General features: G+C 57.9%; 1 protein-coding gene across 1 annotated transcript in view; it reads left to right on the top strand.

Annotated features, from left to right (window-relative positions):
* The first annotated feature begins 11,580 nt into the window (after positions 1 to 11,580).
* LOC120615992 (transmembrane protein 132B) overlaps positions 11,581 to 18,075 on the top strand; it is a 245,614-nt gene continuing 239,119 nt past the window's right edge. The window contains exon 1 of the mRNA XM_039879241.1: positions 11,581 to 11,648. Within this exon, the coding sequence (XP_039735175.1) occupies positions 11,582 to 11,648 (67 nt within the window). The 5' untranslated portion in view covers position 11,581. The remainder of the gene's footprint in view (positions 11,649 to 18,075) is intronic.

Below are 18,075 nucleotides of genomic sequence, written 5' to 3'. Positions count from 1 at the left end.
GCTTCTGTTATCAGCGCCTTTCATGGGGCCTAGCTGCACTGAATAGCTCACATTTTACTTTGGAGGTGGAATTATATTAAAAATCAGATGCTTGTCATTATGCAAATGGCTGTCTCGTTATAGCTTAGGGTTTTCATTTTTCTATGAATTATTCCTTTTTCGCTGTTTTTTTTTCCCCCCACTTGGAAGAAGTAAAAACAACCACTGACTGATCAGAGGAATTTTCCAATCAGTCAGGGAGCGGGTATTTTATTGAGTGTCTTCCAGGTGCGGGGAGCTCTGGGAAGAGGAGGTCTCTCTGCTCTGCTCCAGCTTCTGTCCGCAGGGAGGAGATGAGCGACGAGTCAATTAATAAATCGGATAACGTAGGAGCATGACACATGCTGTGAAGAGAATGAGACGTGCCGCGTGCATACAGGAGGGCTTCTTTAGAAAAGATCTCTGAAGACGCGCTGTTTCAGGAGAAACTGGAAAGCTGAGAGGAGCCCAGACACGTGACGACCTGGGGGGAAGGGCATTCCAGGCAGAGGGAACAGAACGTGCAAAGGCCCTGGGGTGGGAACAAGCTCGTGCGTTTGAGGAAGAGAAGGAAGGCCAGGTGGCTGCCGCACAAGCAGCGGGGAAGGAGCGGCAGGTGGCAAGGTTGGAGACGGGCAGGCCAAGTCACCCGGGGCTTTGGAGAGCTGATTTGGCTCTTCTGCCTGTTGGGAGTTGGTTTGCCCACGTGGACCTCCGTGGCTGGAAGAAATGGGGGCCTCTGAGACTCAGCCCAGGGTCCTCAGCTTTCAAGGATCAGCATCACCTCCATCTGACATGGCCTCATTTGTCCCCTGCCCACTGTCTAGGTCTCTGATTTCAGTATCAACCCCATCGGCACAGGAACTTTCTCTGTCTTGCCCATGGCCATGTCTCCAGCACCTAAGAGGGACCGGCACGTAGTAGGTGCCCCAAAATATTTAACGAATGTGTTGTTGTTTTCTATAGCTGCATAATAAATCACCCCAAATGTAGCAGATTAAGAGCGGGCACTCACTAGCTCACAGCTCTGTAGGTGAGGGGCCCCAGCTTGTGTCTCGCAGGCTGAAATCAATGTGTCAGCCAGGCCGTGTTCTCATCTGGGGCGTGGGCTCCTCCTCCAAGCTGTGTGTGCTCGTATATGACTGGCTGGCAGCTAGGGCTGCTCTGAGCTCCTACAGACCACCCACAATCCTTCTCAGGTGGGGCCCTCCAGCTTCAAAGCCAGTCATGCAGAATCTCTCTAGCTTCAAATTTTCGACTTTGGGAAGAGCCTAGTGCCTTTTAAGAGGCCACCTAAATAATCGCTCTGTCTTAAAGTCATCTGTGCCGTGCAACGTAACCTCATCGCAGGAGTGAAATCCATCTGGTCTCAGTCCTAGGGATGCACAGGGCATCTTAGGCCACCTGAGAACCGCCTGCCAAAGCACGCACGATGGAATCAGCTCTCACCCACCCTCCTCCTCCCTCCCTGTCAGAAGCCATCCCTGCCCCTGCCAGCCCAGCCAAGTCTGCTTGTGGGCAGTTGCAGGCTTTGTTTTCTGGTTGCTGGGAGCTAGCTACTTCCGGCCGTGGAGTCTGCAAAGTCCCCAACTGGTGCTATGAGTCCCTGTTGATGCCTTTTTAATGGTGGCACACTCCAGCCCCAGGGTCTTTGCACTTCCTGTCCCCACTGCCCGAAAGGCTCTCCCCGCCCCCCGCGCCTGTGCGTTTCATTCCCTCACATGCTAAGTGATCTGCTCAAATGTCACTTTGTCAGTGAAGCCTTTCCTTACGCCCTTCCCTTCGATTCTAAAAATACTTTTAAAAAAAAAACTTGCTTTGCTTCTCTTTGCATTGATTTTCATCGGACCTACTGTATAGTCTGCCCATTTATTTGGTTTATGGTCTTCCTGCCGCACCGGAACGTCAGCTTCGCGTGAGCAGGAAATTTGGCCCGATTCTCCGTCACGTCCCTGGCACCTATGACGGTGTCTGGAGCATAGTGGGGGCTCGATAAATATCTGTCTGAAGAATGAATGAATGCATTTTAAGGAGGGCAGTGTTCACTTTGTTTCTCTCTCTCTCTCTCTCTCTGCCACCTCCCCCTCTTTCTCTCCACGCCCCCCCAACCCCGTTTTGGGAAAACCCAACAGGCAGAAGCCTGCCTTCCCCAGGCAGCTTCCTCATATAACTGTGCTCTTCATTCTGCAAGCTGTGGGCGCTGCGTGGAGCAGCCACGCCATGTTCACAGCCTCTCCTCTCAGCTGCAGACACAGAGCCCTGGAGGAAGACGGCTCCTGGCACAGTCCAAGGTGGCCCTGGGGGCTGATGGGACACCGCTGGGTGGCAGTGGCAAAGCAGCCCTGACCTCGGCGTCAGCCCACGGCCAGCGTCATGCTCAGAGCATGCACGTCTGGGGGTAGAAGGCGAGATCTGGTCTGTAAATCAGAGCCAGGAGGAGCTGCGTGTCCTTGAATGCCCCCAAGTCTCCAGCGTCTCATGGGGATTCATGAAGGCAGCACAGCGTCTCCGACTCAGATGCACTCGTGTTTCTGAAACCTGCAGAAGCCGACTGCAAGAGGCAGCACGCTGCCCAGCGTTGCAGGCTTGGCGGGAGCTCCTGCTCCCTTCCCTGGTGGACCTCCCGGGTGAGGACGGGCAGCCACCCGCTTCGTCCTCAAAGCCCAAGGAGTCACGTGTGCCAAGGCTCCTTCCACGGCCAGTTCATTCGAGGTCTGCAAACTCACCCTGGTTTGTTGTCTTTATTCGTGTTCACACTCACTCTCTGTTCTGTGTAATTAATGAGAGATTGCCACTTCGGGTTGGTTCATTATACATGATGAATTTGTGAATGTCAAGGAGATGGTTGCAGTGCAGGGTGGATGGTGGCTCTAAGGAGGCGATTCCCAGGGGGGCTTAACCCGCTGTTTAATGACCTCGGTGGCGCCCTCTGCCCCCTGCCCCCTGCCCCGCCCAGGCAGGTGCTGGCGGCTGCGCCGAGCTGGGCGCCTCGGCGTCTTTCCCGCGTGGATTGTCATGGCCGGAGCGCGGTTTTGAGCAGGCCCCAGCTTGCCCAGCACACCCACCTCTGTGCGTGAGCTTCCGGCCGGGCTCGCTAACCCGCTAACCCGCTAACCCGTTAACCTGCTAACCCGCTAACCCGTCCTGTTGGAGTTGGACACCCAGGGAAGTCCGGCCGTTCTCAGAGCTGACAGCTTGGGACCACGCCCACCCAGGGCGTGGAGCCGGACCCCCAGGGGTGCGGGCAGACGGCTTTCTGAAGTGTGGAGGAAGAGCATGGGGGGGTGGGGCGCTCAGAAAGGGCTCTGGGGACAGCCGGGTCTTGCTTCAAATTCCAACTCTGCCATTTCAATGACTTGGAGCAAATTGATTAAACTCTGAGTCTCGGTTTCCTTATCTGTATAATGTGGGTAACCCGCCCCCCCAAATACACCGGGAGGGTTAAATGGTTTGTCACGTGGGAAGATCTCCGCACACAGTAAGACAAAGATGACCACACTCAGGTGACCGGACGTTAAGGAGCGCCCGTAGTCTGTAATGGTTTCTCCTTCAGGGCAGCGAGACCGGGCCTGGCCGTGCTGAAAACTCACCAGTGACCCCGAGCCCTGTGCTTTCCTCTGGGACTGCTGCCCGTGGGTGTGATCAAGACCTCCTGCCTTACTCAGGGTTGCAAACTATGAGAAATCGGGGTAACCCAGCTCTAGGGTTCAAAATGCCGAACTTGCTCAATGCAAACATGCTTTTAAGGAAACGCAGCCACCTTAAAAATTTTTTTTTTACATTTTTAAAGGCATAAACATCACCGTCAAGTCTGTCTTCTGCCCGCTGAAGGACACAGTATGCTGTGGGAAGGCAGGGGGGAGGTGGGATCCCCCTCATCAACAGAGCAGCTCCGTGTCCCCACTCTGCTGGGAGCCCAGCCAACGCCCCCCTCCACACACACTCTCAGGCTGGGAGGTTTGGCAGGCCCATCCCCTCCTGGCTCAGAGGTGAGGGTGGCCCTATGCCGGGGCCTGGCCAATTAGCACATTTATCCCCTCGAGCTCAACAATTGGTCCAGGGACAAGCATGTGACCTCACTGTGGCCAATGATATTCCTTTCCTGCCATTCTGCTGTGGACAGAGGCTCCCGAGGATGCTGGGCTCCTGGAACCAGCCAAGCCTGAAGCCGTGGACACTTGGACTATACAAGCCAGTAAATCCCTTTTGACTTAGATTTTCGTCTAGGTTTTTGTCATCATAAACTATAACACTGTTCAGAGCCCTGGGGTTCCAGACAGGAAGGAGGACTCTCATGACCGTTTGCCGGCCAAATGCGATGATCTGACAAGCCGGTCGCTTCCAACTTGCTCCTCCAGGACGGGACCGTGTACGGCCACATCCGGCCAGCACCGGTGTCATCTGTCCAGTTGCCACTTCCACAATCGCACCCCGGCCTGTCCTGTGTTGAATCATGTCCTGTACCTCTGCGGAGGTTTGTAAACCCCGAGAAGCTCATTAGCATGAATCCCAGCCTGGCACTAAATGCTCTCGCATTTTCCCCCAGGAACCTCTCCTAAGCAAAGAGTGGAGAATAAATATAATTTGCAAGAGAAGTAAAAAATACTTAAAAGTGTAACACAAGCTTTCGTGGTCAAGACAGAGAACCACACAGAGGAGAATAAGCCCATTTTCCTGGCAATGGCACTTTTCCTGATACTGTCCCCCCAGCCAGATCTCACCAAAGGCGGTGGATTAAACCATTATGATAATAAGTGACATTAACATGACGACTAGCGAGAGTTTCACGGAATTTCAAAGTTTCATTGCGACCATCTAGCTCCTTGATATTTACAAATCCGTCATGCATAATGAACTAACCCGAAGGGGAAAATCTTTTATTAATTGCATCAACCAGAGAGCGTATATATTAAAAATGAATAAATAAAACAAACAAGGTTGAGTTTGCAGACCACAAACCCAGGTTTGAGCAAACGGGCACCACGAGGCACCCACAGGAGTGTGAATTGGTCCCACGTGTCCGGGAGGCACTTCCTGTGAGACATCCGGGATGGCCCACGCTTTCGCCTGTCGATCCATTTTGAGGAACTTACGCCAAAGAAGGCATCGTGCCTGTGTGGACTGGTGCAGGAACACGGCTGTTGCTTTTTAACCGTGAAAAATGATAAATGCCCTCGAATGTTGAGCAACGTGAAAACCGATTGAACGCGTTACGGCATTTCCAACAGTCGGGTTGCTCACATTACCATTGTCCTATAGAAAAACGCCTACATGGCATGGAAAGGTGTTCATAATATATCATTAAGTGCATAGAGCAAATTAGAACAATATGTAATATGTGAGCCCGTTTTCAATAAATTATATATAGAATATGTACAGAGAAGAGACTGGAAAATACGAGAAAATATTAGAAGTGGTTATCTCTGAAGGGTGAGGGTGATGTTTTTTCAATATTTGTATCTTCGAGTTTCTATCAGAAACACATAATTTGAAAAATAACTTAACCCTCCCAAGGTCAGTATACAGGAAATACACTTTTCTGTATTTTTTTCCTACCATTTGACTTAAGTTATTTTGGTGAGCAGTAAATGTGCATCGTAATCCATTTGGGCTTTTCCTGTCTCTGCCTTTATCAATGAAGCTGCTTTAGATGGCAAGTAATACATGTCCAAATAGCAGCGCTTAAACAATCCAGTCCATCCTCTGAATGAACGGGAAGTCTGCAGGCGGCACTTGTGGGTCTGACACCATGGCTCAAGGATCTTGTCGGGAGCTCTCTTTCTGCTTTTAGTTGATGCTGGGCACTGTGGTGCCTCATGGTCAAAAGAGGCTGCCAGAGCCCTCCTATCACACCTTCACTCTATGAGATGCCAGGAAGGGGAGAGCAGGGGAAAAAGGGCCCTTGGCATCACTCATCTGATCAAGGAGAGCAGTCTTCCCACAACTCCCCTTTCTACTTCATTGGTCAGAACCGGGTCACACGCCTCCTCCAGAATAGTCCCTGGCAGGAGGGAATATGATTGGCGGACGGCTGTCAGGATTCACCCCTCTCCCCCCAGGGCTGGGAACATCGCCACTCGAACCAATTGGGGGCCTGTTGGGAAGGAAGATAAGGCTGCATAGCGCTTCTGGGGGTCCCGGATTGTGTTGAGGGAATGGTGGGCGGAGGAGAAGAAACCCATCCATTTCAGGGGCTAACAGACCCCTGAAGTCAGATGGCCTGGGGTCAAGTCCGACTCTGCCGCTCACTGGCTAGCAGTGCGACCTGGGCAGGTCCCTTAATCTCTGTGTCTGTTTCCTCTATCGTAAAACAAATAGGTGGTTGTGAGCCGTCAATGGATTAGAACATGCAAGCCCAAAAGGACTGAAAACAGATGTTCCAACAAAAACTTATACTTGTGTTTATAGCAGCGCTGTTCATAACAGCCGAAAGATGGAACGGCCCAAGTATCTAATAACAGGCGAATGGGTAAACCCACGCGTCGCATCCATACAGCGGGATATTATTCCACAAGGAGGGATGAAGTGCGGATTCACACGACAATGAGGATGGACCTTGAAAATGCTAAATGCAAGAAGCCAGACACAGAAGACTGCGTAGTCTGTGAAATGCCCAGAATAGGTAAATCCGTAGAGAAAGAAAGGAGTTTGGTGCTAGTTTGGGGGAGGGGGCGGGGTGATGGGCGGGGAGTAGCTGGGGACAGGGTTTCTGTTTGGGGTGAGGAAAATCTGGAGCCGGATACTGGTGATAGTTGCACAGTATCGTGCATGAACTAAATGCCACTGAATCGTACCCTTGAAAATGGTTAAAGCGGCAAATTTTATCACAATAAAAATCCGGAGAAGAGCTCAGAGCAGAGCCCGCCTGGCCTGTGTTGTGCACTGGTCTTTTTTCTGCTTCGGCAGGGTTTAAAGATGCTCCAAAATCCCACTCTCTGCCGTCTGCACCCCAGGCTGCTTTCTCCCACCCCGCCCCCCACCCCTGGGGCGCCGGACGCCTGCTGGGAAGCTTTAGGGCAGCTGTTTGGGGCCCTTTCGGCTTAAACACGCCAGGAAGCCATTCTTCACAGGGGTCTTCGCACCTACCGGGGACGCTACCCGAAGGGGTCTCCAGCGCCTTCTGTTCCCAAGTTCACCAGGGCTCAGCCTTGACTCTCTTTGCCGACCCCGAATTCCTTTCCTTCATTCAGCCACTATTCATGGGACACGTCCCTGTGCCCAGCACTGCCCTTCCATCGACGCGTGGCGAACAAGACAGGGGCCGGCGAGCCACTGGAGGCCGGCGGCAGTGAAGTTCACCTGCCTGTACACACGATGGCAGGCAGTGACAGCTGTTCTGGAAAATCAGGGAGGGAAAGGCGACGCAGAGGGATGTGGGATACTTGAGGCCCGGGGTTCACTTCTTCCTCCCTCCCTTCCGTCACTGGTCCAGGTGCCCAGGTGTGCCCCGAAACGGACCGTTCTTGGTTTTCCAGGTAAATGAGCTCGACTACTGCCTTGAGGATCCCCTCCCCGCTTCGCTGCCACTGCTCACGGGGTGGTGGAACCGCCATTCGAGTCGGTCTATTCTGTTCCCTGGTGAGAACGCCAGTGGCGGTTTCAGCTAAGCAAGTCTATTTGCAGTGGAAAAGAGGGTCGGTCGGTCTTTGCAAAGAACATCTCAACTGGTGGGTCACGACGGGGGTCGCCGCCTGAGTGTTGAAACCATTGGCGGTGCGAGAGATAAAGCGGCCTTTTAAAGCCTCTGCTTTAAAAGTTGGGGGAGGTGGGGAAATCTCTCTGCCTAGTCGCCTACTTGCGTCACCCCCCGCCCCCGCCCCCGCCCCCGCCCCGGCCCCGGCGGCCGTCTTCCTTCTGCGGCTCAGGCCGGGCTCGCAGTGCCAGCGACAGCCACGAGATGGCAGTGGCGCTCTACCTTGCAGCTCGGCGGCCGCGGGGGCTGAGCGGCCGCAGAGGGTGCCGCGGGGAGGGCGGGCGTCGCGGCCGCGGCCAGTCTCGCGCGGAGCAGAGGGCCTCGGGCGGGGACGAAGCTGGCTCCGGGTTGAATGTGCCTCGCCACACTTACAGTTCCTGAGGCACGACCGTTCCTGGCCTCAGTTTCCCCATCTGCATGCAGGGGGAGAGTTGGGGTTGTGTGATTCTTGGGATCCTGCCCCCCGCTATGAGATTCTGGGTTTGCCCGGTGGGAGTGAGGGGACGGATCTGCCCAGCCCTGGGGTCTCCTAGGTCGTTGCAGCCAGCGTCCTCACCCACCTTCCCTGAACCCTCATGACTAGAGAAGGCGTCTTTCCCCGCTCGGAATGACCCCGCAAATACCGCATTAGATATAGACTCGGAGGCCTGGTTAATATGCAGAAATATTCATCCAACCACGGGATAGGCTGAGGCAGAGCGCGGTTCTCACCTCTAGTCACATAGGAGGAGCTCAGAGAGCGTTCGGTGTCTTGTCCAGAGTCACACAGCAGGGGATGGACAAGCCACTCGCAGAGCCAGAGCCCTCTCCCCAGCCTCTGGTTCAGCCATTGCCAGCATCATCGGCCCGGAGGGCCGGGAGCCTGCCTGTCCACTTCAGCTCTGCCACAGCGGAGTTTTAGAAGGATAAGTGAACAGGGCCAGGGGGGTGGGGGGTCTCTTTCAGAGGGCCTGGTCTGGAGAGGCCTCTCTGAGGCTTTGAGCTAAGATCTGAGGGGGGAGGGGTGTAGGAAGACCCCGGAAGGGTGTGCCAGGAAGAGGATGCTTCAAGTGCAAAGGCACTGAAGTGGGTACACGGAGGCTGGCGTGGCTGCCGTGTCGCGAGCTGGGGGCTTGCGTAGGTGGGCGGCTGAATGTGCCTATGCCCCGCCCTGGCTCTGCCCTGGGGAAGTGGGGTGCCTATGTGGCATGTGATGCGGTGGTCCTGAGTGGGGAGGAGGTAGGCGATCTCTGTCTGCCATCACACCTGATACTGTATGTATGACCCTTGGCTTGGGGACTCGCTGGATTGGCTCACCCCTCCCCATGCACCCCTGCCAGAAAATGACTTCTTGTCTCTGGTCACAGACTCCCAGCCTGCCCGACCTGCTGCCTGGTCGAACACATGGGGCACCTTGGCATAAACGCCCTGGGCCACTCCGGCCACCCACTCCCCTGCTGTGGCATTCCCTCGTGATTAGCTGTGTATGCGCTTTCTGCCTCTGCCACAGAGAACTCCCGTAGGAGCATGCGCACACACTCCGCTCACCTTCTGACTCACCATCACCCCACACAGGCCTGGCACACAGTAGGTGCTCATCTCAGCAAATATTCATGAATGAGAGGGTGGGAAAGAGAAGAGGTGGCTGTGGTAGCCGACGCAGACAGTCCCAAGGAGAGGCCTGGCAGCGTCTGGGGGCTCATCCTGCCCGCTGGAAAGATGGTCACAGAGAGGGGGCAGACGGGCCCTTCCCAGGCCACGCCAGACCCAAGGAGACCACCATCATCCAGACTGTTATGTTGGCTCTTCAAGTACCCTAGACCTTGCCAGGGGGCCCAAAAGGGACTCGGTCCGGGCTGAGTTCCTTGAGAAGGAAGCCTGTTAGCTATGACAGGAAAGTCCCTTTGTGTTTCACAATTAACCTGGGCTGCAGACTCTCCACCTGCCCCCCCACCCCCCAGCTCTTTCTTTCTTCTTTCATCTGAGAGGAAAGTGCTGCTTCTGCTAATGAGCTTGTCTGTACTAATGAAGCAGGTGCTCCCCCCACACCCCGCATTCCCCTCGCCCGCTGGGAGGGGCAGAGGATTGTTCTGATGTGAGCTCTGGGCCTGCAGAGGAAAACCAGATACATAATAATAATGGCCATAATGATGAGAAGAATAATGTCGACAGTGGATCCCTTTAGATGCGCTCTCTTGCTTCTTAGGTCAGGGGTGTTCTGTGCGTTATCTGGGACACCAGGTGGATGCCCCAAGGGTGTCCGCTTCTCAGATGGCTTGAGAGCTTAAATGACCCGTCCCAGGTTGCAGGACTAAGGAAAGAGTAGCAGAGCCAGGACTCTCGGCCCAGACTCCAGGACACCGAAGTCATCCCCTGTCTGTGCCTTATTGACGGTTTCCAGAGAGTTTGACCCACTTTTTCATGGAAAACACAACCACTGGAGCCACTGGCTGGTATGATGGGGGTTGTGGCAGTGCCAGGACCCCAGCCCAGGGTGCCCCCACAGCAGGCCCCCTGCTCTTCCAGCTGGGTGGGGCAACCTTCAAGATACCTGAGGACCGCGGGCGCGCTCCACGTGTGCCCATCATGAGCCACCCATTTTGCAGAGCCTCGGGTGCCTTGCCCTGGTTGGGGGTGGGTGGGTGGCGCGCCCAGGGAGATCCGGGACTTGTGATCCAGCTCCGCTGAGACCCTGCTCCTGGCCGGGAGACTGACCGCCCAGTCCCCGTCTCCGCCTCCGCCGCACCTGGCGCTGTCTGATCCGCTCAGGCCCGCGCCCCCTGCGCCTCGGCGCGCTCTCCCTGCCTGCGAGAAGGGGTAAGGCGCATCCTGTCGCTCCAGGATCAGTGCCCCCGAGGGGCCCTGCTTCTCACCTGGGCAGCCATCTTCAAGACGCCGTCTTGAGGGTCTGTATTAGGGCCCCTGCCCGCGCCCGGCCAGCGCCCCCGCTGGAGCCGCCCAGTCCTAGTGCCGTGTGGAAACTCCTCAGGTACCCCGACTCCCAGAACCCGGCCCTGCCCTCCCCTCCGTCAAGGCACCCCCAAGCTGTGCCAAATCCATCTCCGGACCTCTCGTCTGCGCTCAGCCTCGCAGTCCCTGTCCCCCGCAGACACCTTCCCTCAAGGCGCCGCTGCCCCATCCCGAGGCTCCTCCCCTGTCTGCCTCAGCCCCCGACCTTGGGAGCGCCCACCGCGACACCCCGAGCACGCTCGGGTCTATCTGCACTTTACCCGGCAGGTCGCCCCTCCGGCGGTCCCTGCCCCCCGCGCCCCCTCCCCGACCGCCCCGCGGGTCTCTTCTGCGGCCAGGAGCCCCTCCCCGGGGACGCCGGGGAGTGGCACGTCCCGCTGCCTATCGCGGGGCGGCCGCCCGCTGCCCCGGCTCCGGCGGCGGCCCCTCCCCCGGCCTCCCCGCCCCTCGCTCCCCGCCCTTCCCTCCTCCCGGCGCTCGCTCGCTCTCTCGCTCACTCTCTCGCTGGCTCGGGGGGCGGCCGGCAGCTGGCGCGGGCAGAGGCGGCGGCGGCGGCGGCGGCGGCGGCGCGACCGGGATGGGACGGGCGCTGGGGCGCAGGAGCCGCGGCGGCGGCGGCGGCGGCGGCGGCGGCGGCAGCGGCGGCGGCGGCGGGGGCCGCGCAACTCGGGCCAAGTGCGGGGCCGCCGGCGAGGGCGCGGGGCGCTGAGCTCGCGCCCCTCTCCTCTCCGCGCCCGGCCGAGCCCCAGAGAGCGCGCAGCGGCGCAGCCCAGAAGCGCCGCCCGCACCGGCCTCCCGCGTCCGCGGAGCGACATGCCCGGCGCCCGAGCGTAGCCGCCGGGGCTGCTCCAGGGAGCCGCGGGCCGGGCCGGGCGCGCGACACGAGCAGCCGCGCGCCGCGCCCACCGCGCGCCGAGCACCATGCCGCCCCCGGCCCGGGCGCCGCCGCTCGGGCTCCTGCTGGCGCTGACTGCGCTCCGGTGCCCAGGTAACGCGTCCCCGGGACCCCGTCTCCGACCGCCGCGCACAAAGTTGGCTCCCGCACGGGGCGGCCACCTCCTGCTCAAGTCCCTGGCAGCTCGCCTCTCCCGCACTCAGACAGATCCGGGGAGACCTTGGGAGCCCAGGGGTCCCCAGCACGGACCCCTTCGCCCAGCGCGAGCGCGCCCGACTTCTCCCCAGCTCCCCTGCGGATGCTTTCAGGGCGCGCGGGGGCAGCAGACCAGAGGCGCGGAGCCTCTCGGGGCGGGTGGGGGCGCGCCTCCAGGAATCTAGCCCCCTCTCCGCCCCGCCTTGGGGCGCCATCCCCCAGGCCCTGGTTCTCGCGGGGCTTTGCTGTGGCAGGGCGTCGGTGGGAACCCTCTCTGTCGGTTTCCTGATGCGCGCGGACGCAGGGCCGTGAGTTCCCAGGACACCTGCGGGGCGCCAGCCTTCAGGTCGTCTGTGCCGGCGCAGCCTGGCACGTCCCCAGCCCTTCCCCACGGCCCGCGGCTCTCTCCTGCTTTTCCAACCCCCCACCCCCCTCCGCCCCACACCAGTGGCCTTCCTCTGGCGGAGGCGCTGCCCGCTGCTCGCCTCTTGGAAACCCGGCTGGCCTAGCTCGGTGACCCCAAGGCGGCCAGGCAGCCCTGGGCGCTCAGGGCCTCCTGACCGTGGTGGCGCCCAGAGCCCGGGTGCCGGGGAGCCGGGCTTCTCGCTGCCACCCGCGCAGCTGTCGCCAAAACGCAGCGAGGGGTAAAGGCGAAATAGGTATTTTCTGTCTCCGGTGGAGTTTGGAAAGCTTCCTACCTCCTTGGTGTGGCTACGCGTTGGTTCTAGAGGAAGCTTATCCCCAGAGGCCGATTCTTCCCCTCCCCCCACGCCAAGCAGAGGAGAAAATCCTAAAGGCTGGGACGAACCGCCAGCAGTCCCCGGCGACATTCCCGTGCGTTTGGGGAGCTCGGTTCTCCAGACCTTTTAAAGCGAGGCCCTGTGATTTGGGAGCAGGGAGCCGTGGCTTTAGAAATTTTCTTCCCCTTTTCTTAACAAACCAACCGCGCAGACACTCAGAATGCAGTAGAAAAACAGCACTTTAACTTTTCAGCTTTAGCTGTCTCGGAAGGTTGCAGTCAGGAGCAAACCCCGTATGCTAACTTCGTGTGTGATGTATTTGCATGGAACAAGTAATTATTGTGTTCCTCTGAGATGACCTCGAGTCACCCAAAATATTTAATAAGACCTTGGGCGGGGAGGAAACCTCGTGGGAGATAGATAGCCATCAGCTTTCAGCCTTGGCTCAGCCCGAGGGTAGAACGGTGTCCCGTTCACTCTGTGGCTGATCTTCCAGCCGCTTGGCTAATAAGCAGCTATGATGGCTGTTTGGCTCTCAGCATTTGGCTCTGGGATACGTGAGCGGGGCTGTTGCTGGGGTCCAGGCTGTCTCCCTTTAGCCATCGCCCTGGGACCTGTTCCCCCAAAATGCACAACCCCTCACACTTGAAAATCGCAGTTTCGTCTCTGTTTTGTTTGTGCACGGGGGTCAGCGTTCGCCTGGATGTGCTGGGAAGCAGCGTTGGGTATCTCTCTCTCAGAGAAGCTGCCAGCCTAATGCTTTGCAAGAGAACACGGCGAACCACCGCCCTCCCCACCTCGCCTCCTCCCCCGGCAGTGGGAGAGCTTGTGCCTGGCTCTGGGAGGCCTGGGTCCTGGGCGGGAAGGTGGACCAACCCTGAAGCCCGCAGCCGGCCCAGCTCCGGGCCGTGCCGCCTTGCCGGGCAGCGCGTGAGCGAGCCCCCATGTCATCGCCAGGCCCTTGGAAGCACATGTCTGTCTTTCTCCAGTCTCCACTGGGGACATAAAGAGAGACAGTTTGATAACTCTATATTTAGCACCAGTTAGGAGAGCTGGGGAAAAAAACAAGGCTGAAATTCCTGAAAGATACTTAGCTGCCTACCGTTGGTTGAAAGGTTTGTAGGATTTAATTGGGGCTTCCTTCAGAGCCGGTTGGCTTTTAGGGCTCATTTCTGGCATGAGTGGCTGACCACGCTTGACCGAGTCTCTGGCAGAGGGGCTGCCTGAGTTCGGAGGTGAGGAAGGACACGCACTCTGCCATCCTGCACAGGGACTGTCTGTGCGTGCCCCCTCCCCGCTCCTGCGTGGGTAGCTGCCATGGTAAAGAGTGTGGTGGGTGTGCTTCTTTCAGCCTTGCAAGCGCTTAAACATATGGAACTGTACTTGGTAAGAGTCAGCACAAATCCCCCAGCTTAGCGACTAGGGGGCCCCATTATTCAAGCCACTTTCGTGCATGCTATGGCTTTGCAAATTAGCGGTGCTGTTACAGTCCCTGCTGGGGAAAATGGACGCGCCTCGCATCCCTGACCCATTATGTTCGGGGTCTACAAAGTCGGGGTGGGTAGAAAGCCCCTGACAGAGGCGCCTTCAGAGTAGAGCCTGTTGGATTTGGGGGAGGGGATTCAAGCAGAAGGCTCTTAGCTACTGTACCTTAGCATGGGGTATAGTTCTCTCATTACCTGCAATAGTGATGATGAGGGGGGTTGCCTGTGTGTGGCGTTGCTCTTCAGAGAGGTGGCATTGGGAGGTGGCAGGCAATGGTATGCAAATGCCGTCGCCTCCCCTGAGTGATTTAATGGCGGTACAGTGGAAGTTCCCAGAGTAAATCATTTCATTTCCTCTCCCCCCCGGATGCTGGGAACTTGGGGGGCGTGGGGCTTCTGCATGAGCTGCCATGCTCAGAGCCAACAATTAGCATGGCGGTATCCTTGATCTAAGGGAGCCAAAGAAACCCCTTGCCTGTTGGCGTGAAGACTGGACGGGTGGTCTCTGGGCCGGCGCAGCCTTTCCAGGGACCTCGTTCCCGGATGAGTCGTCCCCCCTCCCCTCCAGTTGTGTGTGGCTCGGCAGCTCCTTTCTCCTCTGCTGCGTCTAAATTGATGGGGCCGGAGAAGTCCATTTCCCTTTGAAGCTGTGGGATTCAGCAAATGCTTTGCTCCCATCCCCGTGGGGAGGGGCAAGCACCGTCGTACCACAGGTAGCATCACGGGGTGACGGGGGCTCTGCCAACTCTGCCCCAGAGTGAGTGAGTGAGTGAGTGAGTGGACTTCTGGAGCAAAAAGGTGTCTTGGAGCATCTCCTCCACCAACCCGCTTTGCGGAGGGGACCCTGAGCAAGTCACTCCCCAAGCCTGAGTCTCCTTTGTCCCATCTGCAAAGCGGGCTGGTCATTGAGTCCCTTCCCTGTGCTGGCCTTTGAGGGGGCTTTTAGTTCCTCTCAGCTTATCCGAGCTCGCGAGCTCTCTCTCTGTCTCTCTGTCTCTCTGTCTTTCTGTCTCTCTCTCCGTCTCTCTCTGTCTGCAATTAAGACATCTATTAATATGAACTAAGGGTTAGAGCCATCGAAATGAGCAGACTGGAGTCGATCTGCAGGCCGCCAGGAACCTTCCAGTCCCGTGCCCTCGAGGGAATGGTCGGTTCCGTCGGAGGGTGAGTCGGGCAGACAGATGTCCCCCTCCGTTGCCTTTGGTCTCTTGTCTGGTTCTCCCACTTCGGGGCACCTCAGAAGCAGAGAGGACGCCGTACCCAGCCCGGATGTGGGATCCAGAGCGGACTGTGTGGTCTACACACTTCGCGAGCAGATTTTGCTCCGCTGGGTCCTCGACATTCCCAGCGGGGTGAGGACTTGTATTTGCCCCATTTTGCAGATGAGGAAACCGAGGCTCAGAGAGGTGCCGTGACTTGGGCGAGGTCACGCGGCACGAAGGGACGGGGCACGGAGGGAACCCACGGCGTGTCATCTGAGTCAGCGCTTAGCGACTAGGGGGCCCCAGCCGCGACCTTCTGCATGTCCCTGAGCGCTCAGTTCTGCGGCTAGGTTATTGGGTTTGAGACCAGTTTGGGCCCAGGAGATTCAGGGACATGTCTCGAGGTGGGGGCAGAGTCGGGTTTTTGAGAAACCCATTCTGGGGAATTCTGGGGCCTCTAGCGTCGGACCCCTCAGTCCGGAGCCCCGGGGTGCATGGGCAGGGAAGGGGCTTGGCGTTTTGGGACGTGGAGCTGGCGAGCAGGCCGGGGTGGGCCGCCACGGCTGCCGTGGGCCGGGGCTGGTCCCCGGACATCCAAAATGTTGCCAGCGTTTAAAAAGCGGGAGATGTCAGTGTTGCGATCCAGGTATCTGGCTCTGAAGAAGCTGGGAGCACTGGTCTGGCCCTTCTGTCTGTGAGGCTTGGTCTGCCCACCTGTAAGCTGGGTCCTGTCGTCGTCTGCTCGGGCTGCTGTCACAGAACACTGCGGACGGGGTGGCTGGCCAATGGCGGGCGTTTGTTTCTCAAAGTTCTAGAGACTAGAAGTCCAAGACCAAGGTGCTGGCGTTGTCACATTCTGGCGAGAACCCAGGTCTCTCTGTGTCCTCACGTAGCGGGAGGGGCTGGGTTCCCTTTTATAGGGGCACTAATGTCATTCATGAGGGCTCCTCACTCATGGCCTTGTCATCTCCCAAAGGTCCCGCCTCCTACCACCATCGCCTTGCGGGGTAGGTTTCAATGTGTGGATTTCGGGGGACACACACATTCAGCCTAGAGCAGGCCCCGAGCTCCCCGTAGCTGATCTCGTCACAAGGTTGGGGAGCGCCCACAGTGTGAGGCGGGCTGTGGGGCATGGCCCGTGGTTCCTTTGGGGGTGGGGGGTCGGAGGTGATGAGGGAAGGGCCCTCAGCCACCTGCCAGGTGGCTTCTCACTTTGGGATTTCAGTGGATTCTTGAGCAACCGCCCAGGGAGAGGTTGGGGACTCAGATGTGTCCCCACATGGAGACACCAAGGCTCAGAGGAAAGCAGGGACCTGTTGAAGACAACACAGGCGTGAGTGGCAGGGGGGGTCAGCTCCCCAAAGCGCCTGACTCTGGTCTCTCTTGCCCTAGGGGCTTCCTTGTCCTGGATTTTTGCCTCGGTTTCCCCACACTCAGGCCGAGGTGCCCGTGACCTCCGCTTGCAATCTAGGGCCGTTCAGCGTGACAGTGAGACCAGAAGCCAACACACACAGAAACAGGAAAGTCCAGGCAGAAATGTATGCTCCTCGCCTTCGACCTAAGGTGATGGGGCACAGAGCGACTGGGAGAGCCAGGAAGACTTCTCGGAGAAGGCGGCAGTGGTTTCATTTGAGACCTAAATGACCAGAGTGCCGACGCGGAGAAGGGCATGCCAGGCAGGAGGAAGGCAGACCCCTGCGAGGTGCTTTGCACAGTGCCTGGCACACAGCAAGTGCTCAAGAGACGCCAGCTTGGTCACTCACTCGCTCACTCACTCACTCACTCATTCATTCATTCATTCAGCAGACACATTAGGCAGTGCTAAGCACCAAGGACACAGCAGGGAACACAAGAGACGTGTCCCCCCATGCCGAGGGCCGAGCGAGACAATAAAACAATGGACAAACCAATACGTAAGTTAACGTCAGGCTGTGACAGGCCCCGCAGGGAGACGTGAGGCGGGCCATCGTTTGCCGTTTATTCTCTACCCCGGCGCTCGGTGTGTGTGTTCTCACTCGGCGCCGGACGCACCCCTGCTGCCCCCTCTGCCAGCGTAGGAGAGAGAGAAGCCGCGGTCCCTCAGAGATGAATCGGGACGTCCCCTCTCACCCACGCCCACCGCCTGGGGTCCACGGTCGGGGGGCTCCAGTCTCCCTTCCCTGACACCTGACTCCTTCACTGATCGATACCCTTGCCTTACGCTTCGGCCCCAAAATAGTTACATAAAAAAATCAATAGAGTCCAATTTGATTTGCTGTATTTTATTACTGAGGGTGATGGAGTGTCTGGAATCGCCCGGTGCTCCTGAGCTGGGCTGTTTCACGGGTGTTAACCTAAATTAACCCATTGGGGGACCTAACTCATCACAGCTGTGCTCCCGGGCCCGGAGTTGAGTGCCTAGGAAGGGTGACTCAGTAAATAACGCCGTCTCTAATATCTGCTTTGTGCTTCGAATGCTTCCCACCGGGGCTTTTCATGCATCGGAGCAAATGGACACGTAAAAATACTGCTGTGGCTGCAGCCGGCGCTCCGGGCTGACTCCGTGGGCCTGAGGGGGTCCTGGCCCTCCTTCCAGGACTCTGGAGGGGCGGGCTGGCTCTGCCTGGTCTCGGGGCTCTCGGCATCCGCGGCTCCCTTTGTTTGCCCGGTTCTCTCGGTGCTGTGTGCTGTCGATGTATTTATATCCTTGCCTTGGTATTTTTCCCTTCTGTAGTTGGGCCATCTGCTGCTGCAGGCTGCTGGCTCTCCCGGGCGAGCTGAGGGGCCAGGTTAGCAGTGTCAAAGGCAGGCAGGAGCTGAGGGGCTATGGGGAAGCAGGGCTGGGAGGCTGGGTGGAGGACCCTGTACTCCCTGCGTCTGCTCCAAACCTCACGGTTGGGCAGGGGGAGTGGGAGGGGGT

This window comes from Pteropus medius, unplaced genomic scaffold (assembly GCF_902729225.1).
Source record: "Pteropus medius unplaced genomic scaffold, Ma_sr-lr_union100, whole genome shotgun sequence".
NCBI lineage: Eukaryota > Metazoa > Chordata > Mammalia > Chiroptera > Pteropodidae > Pteropus > Pteropus medius.
This window is presented reverse-complemented; position numbering and strand designations above follow the sequence as displayed.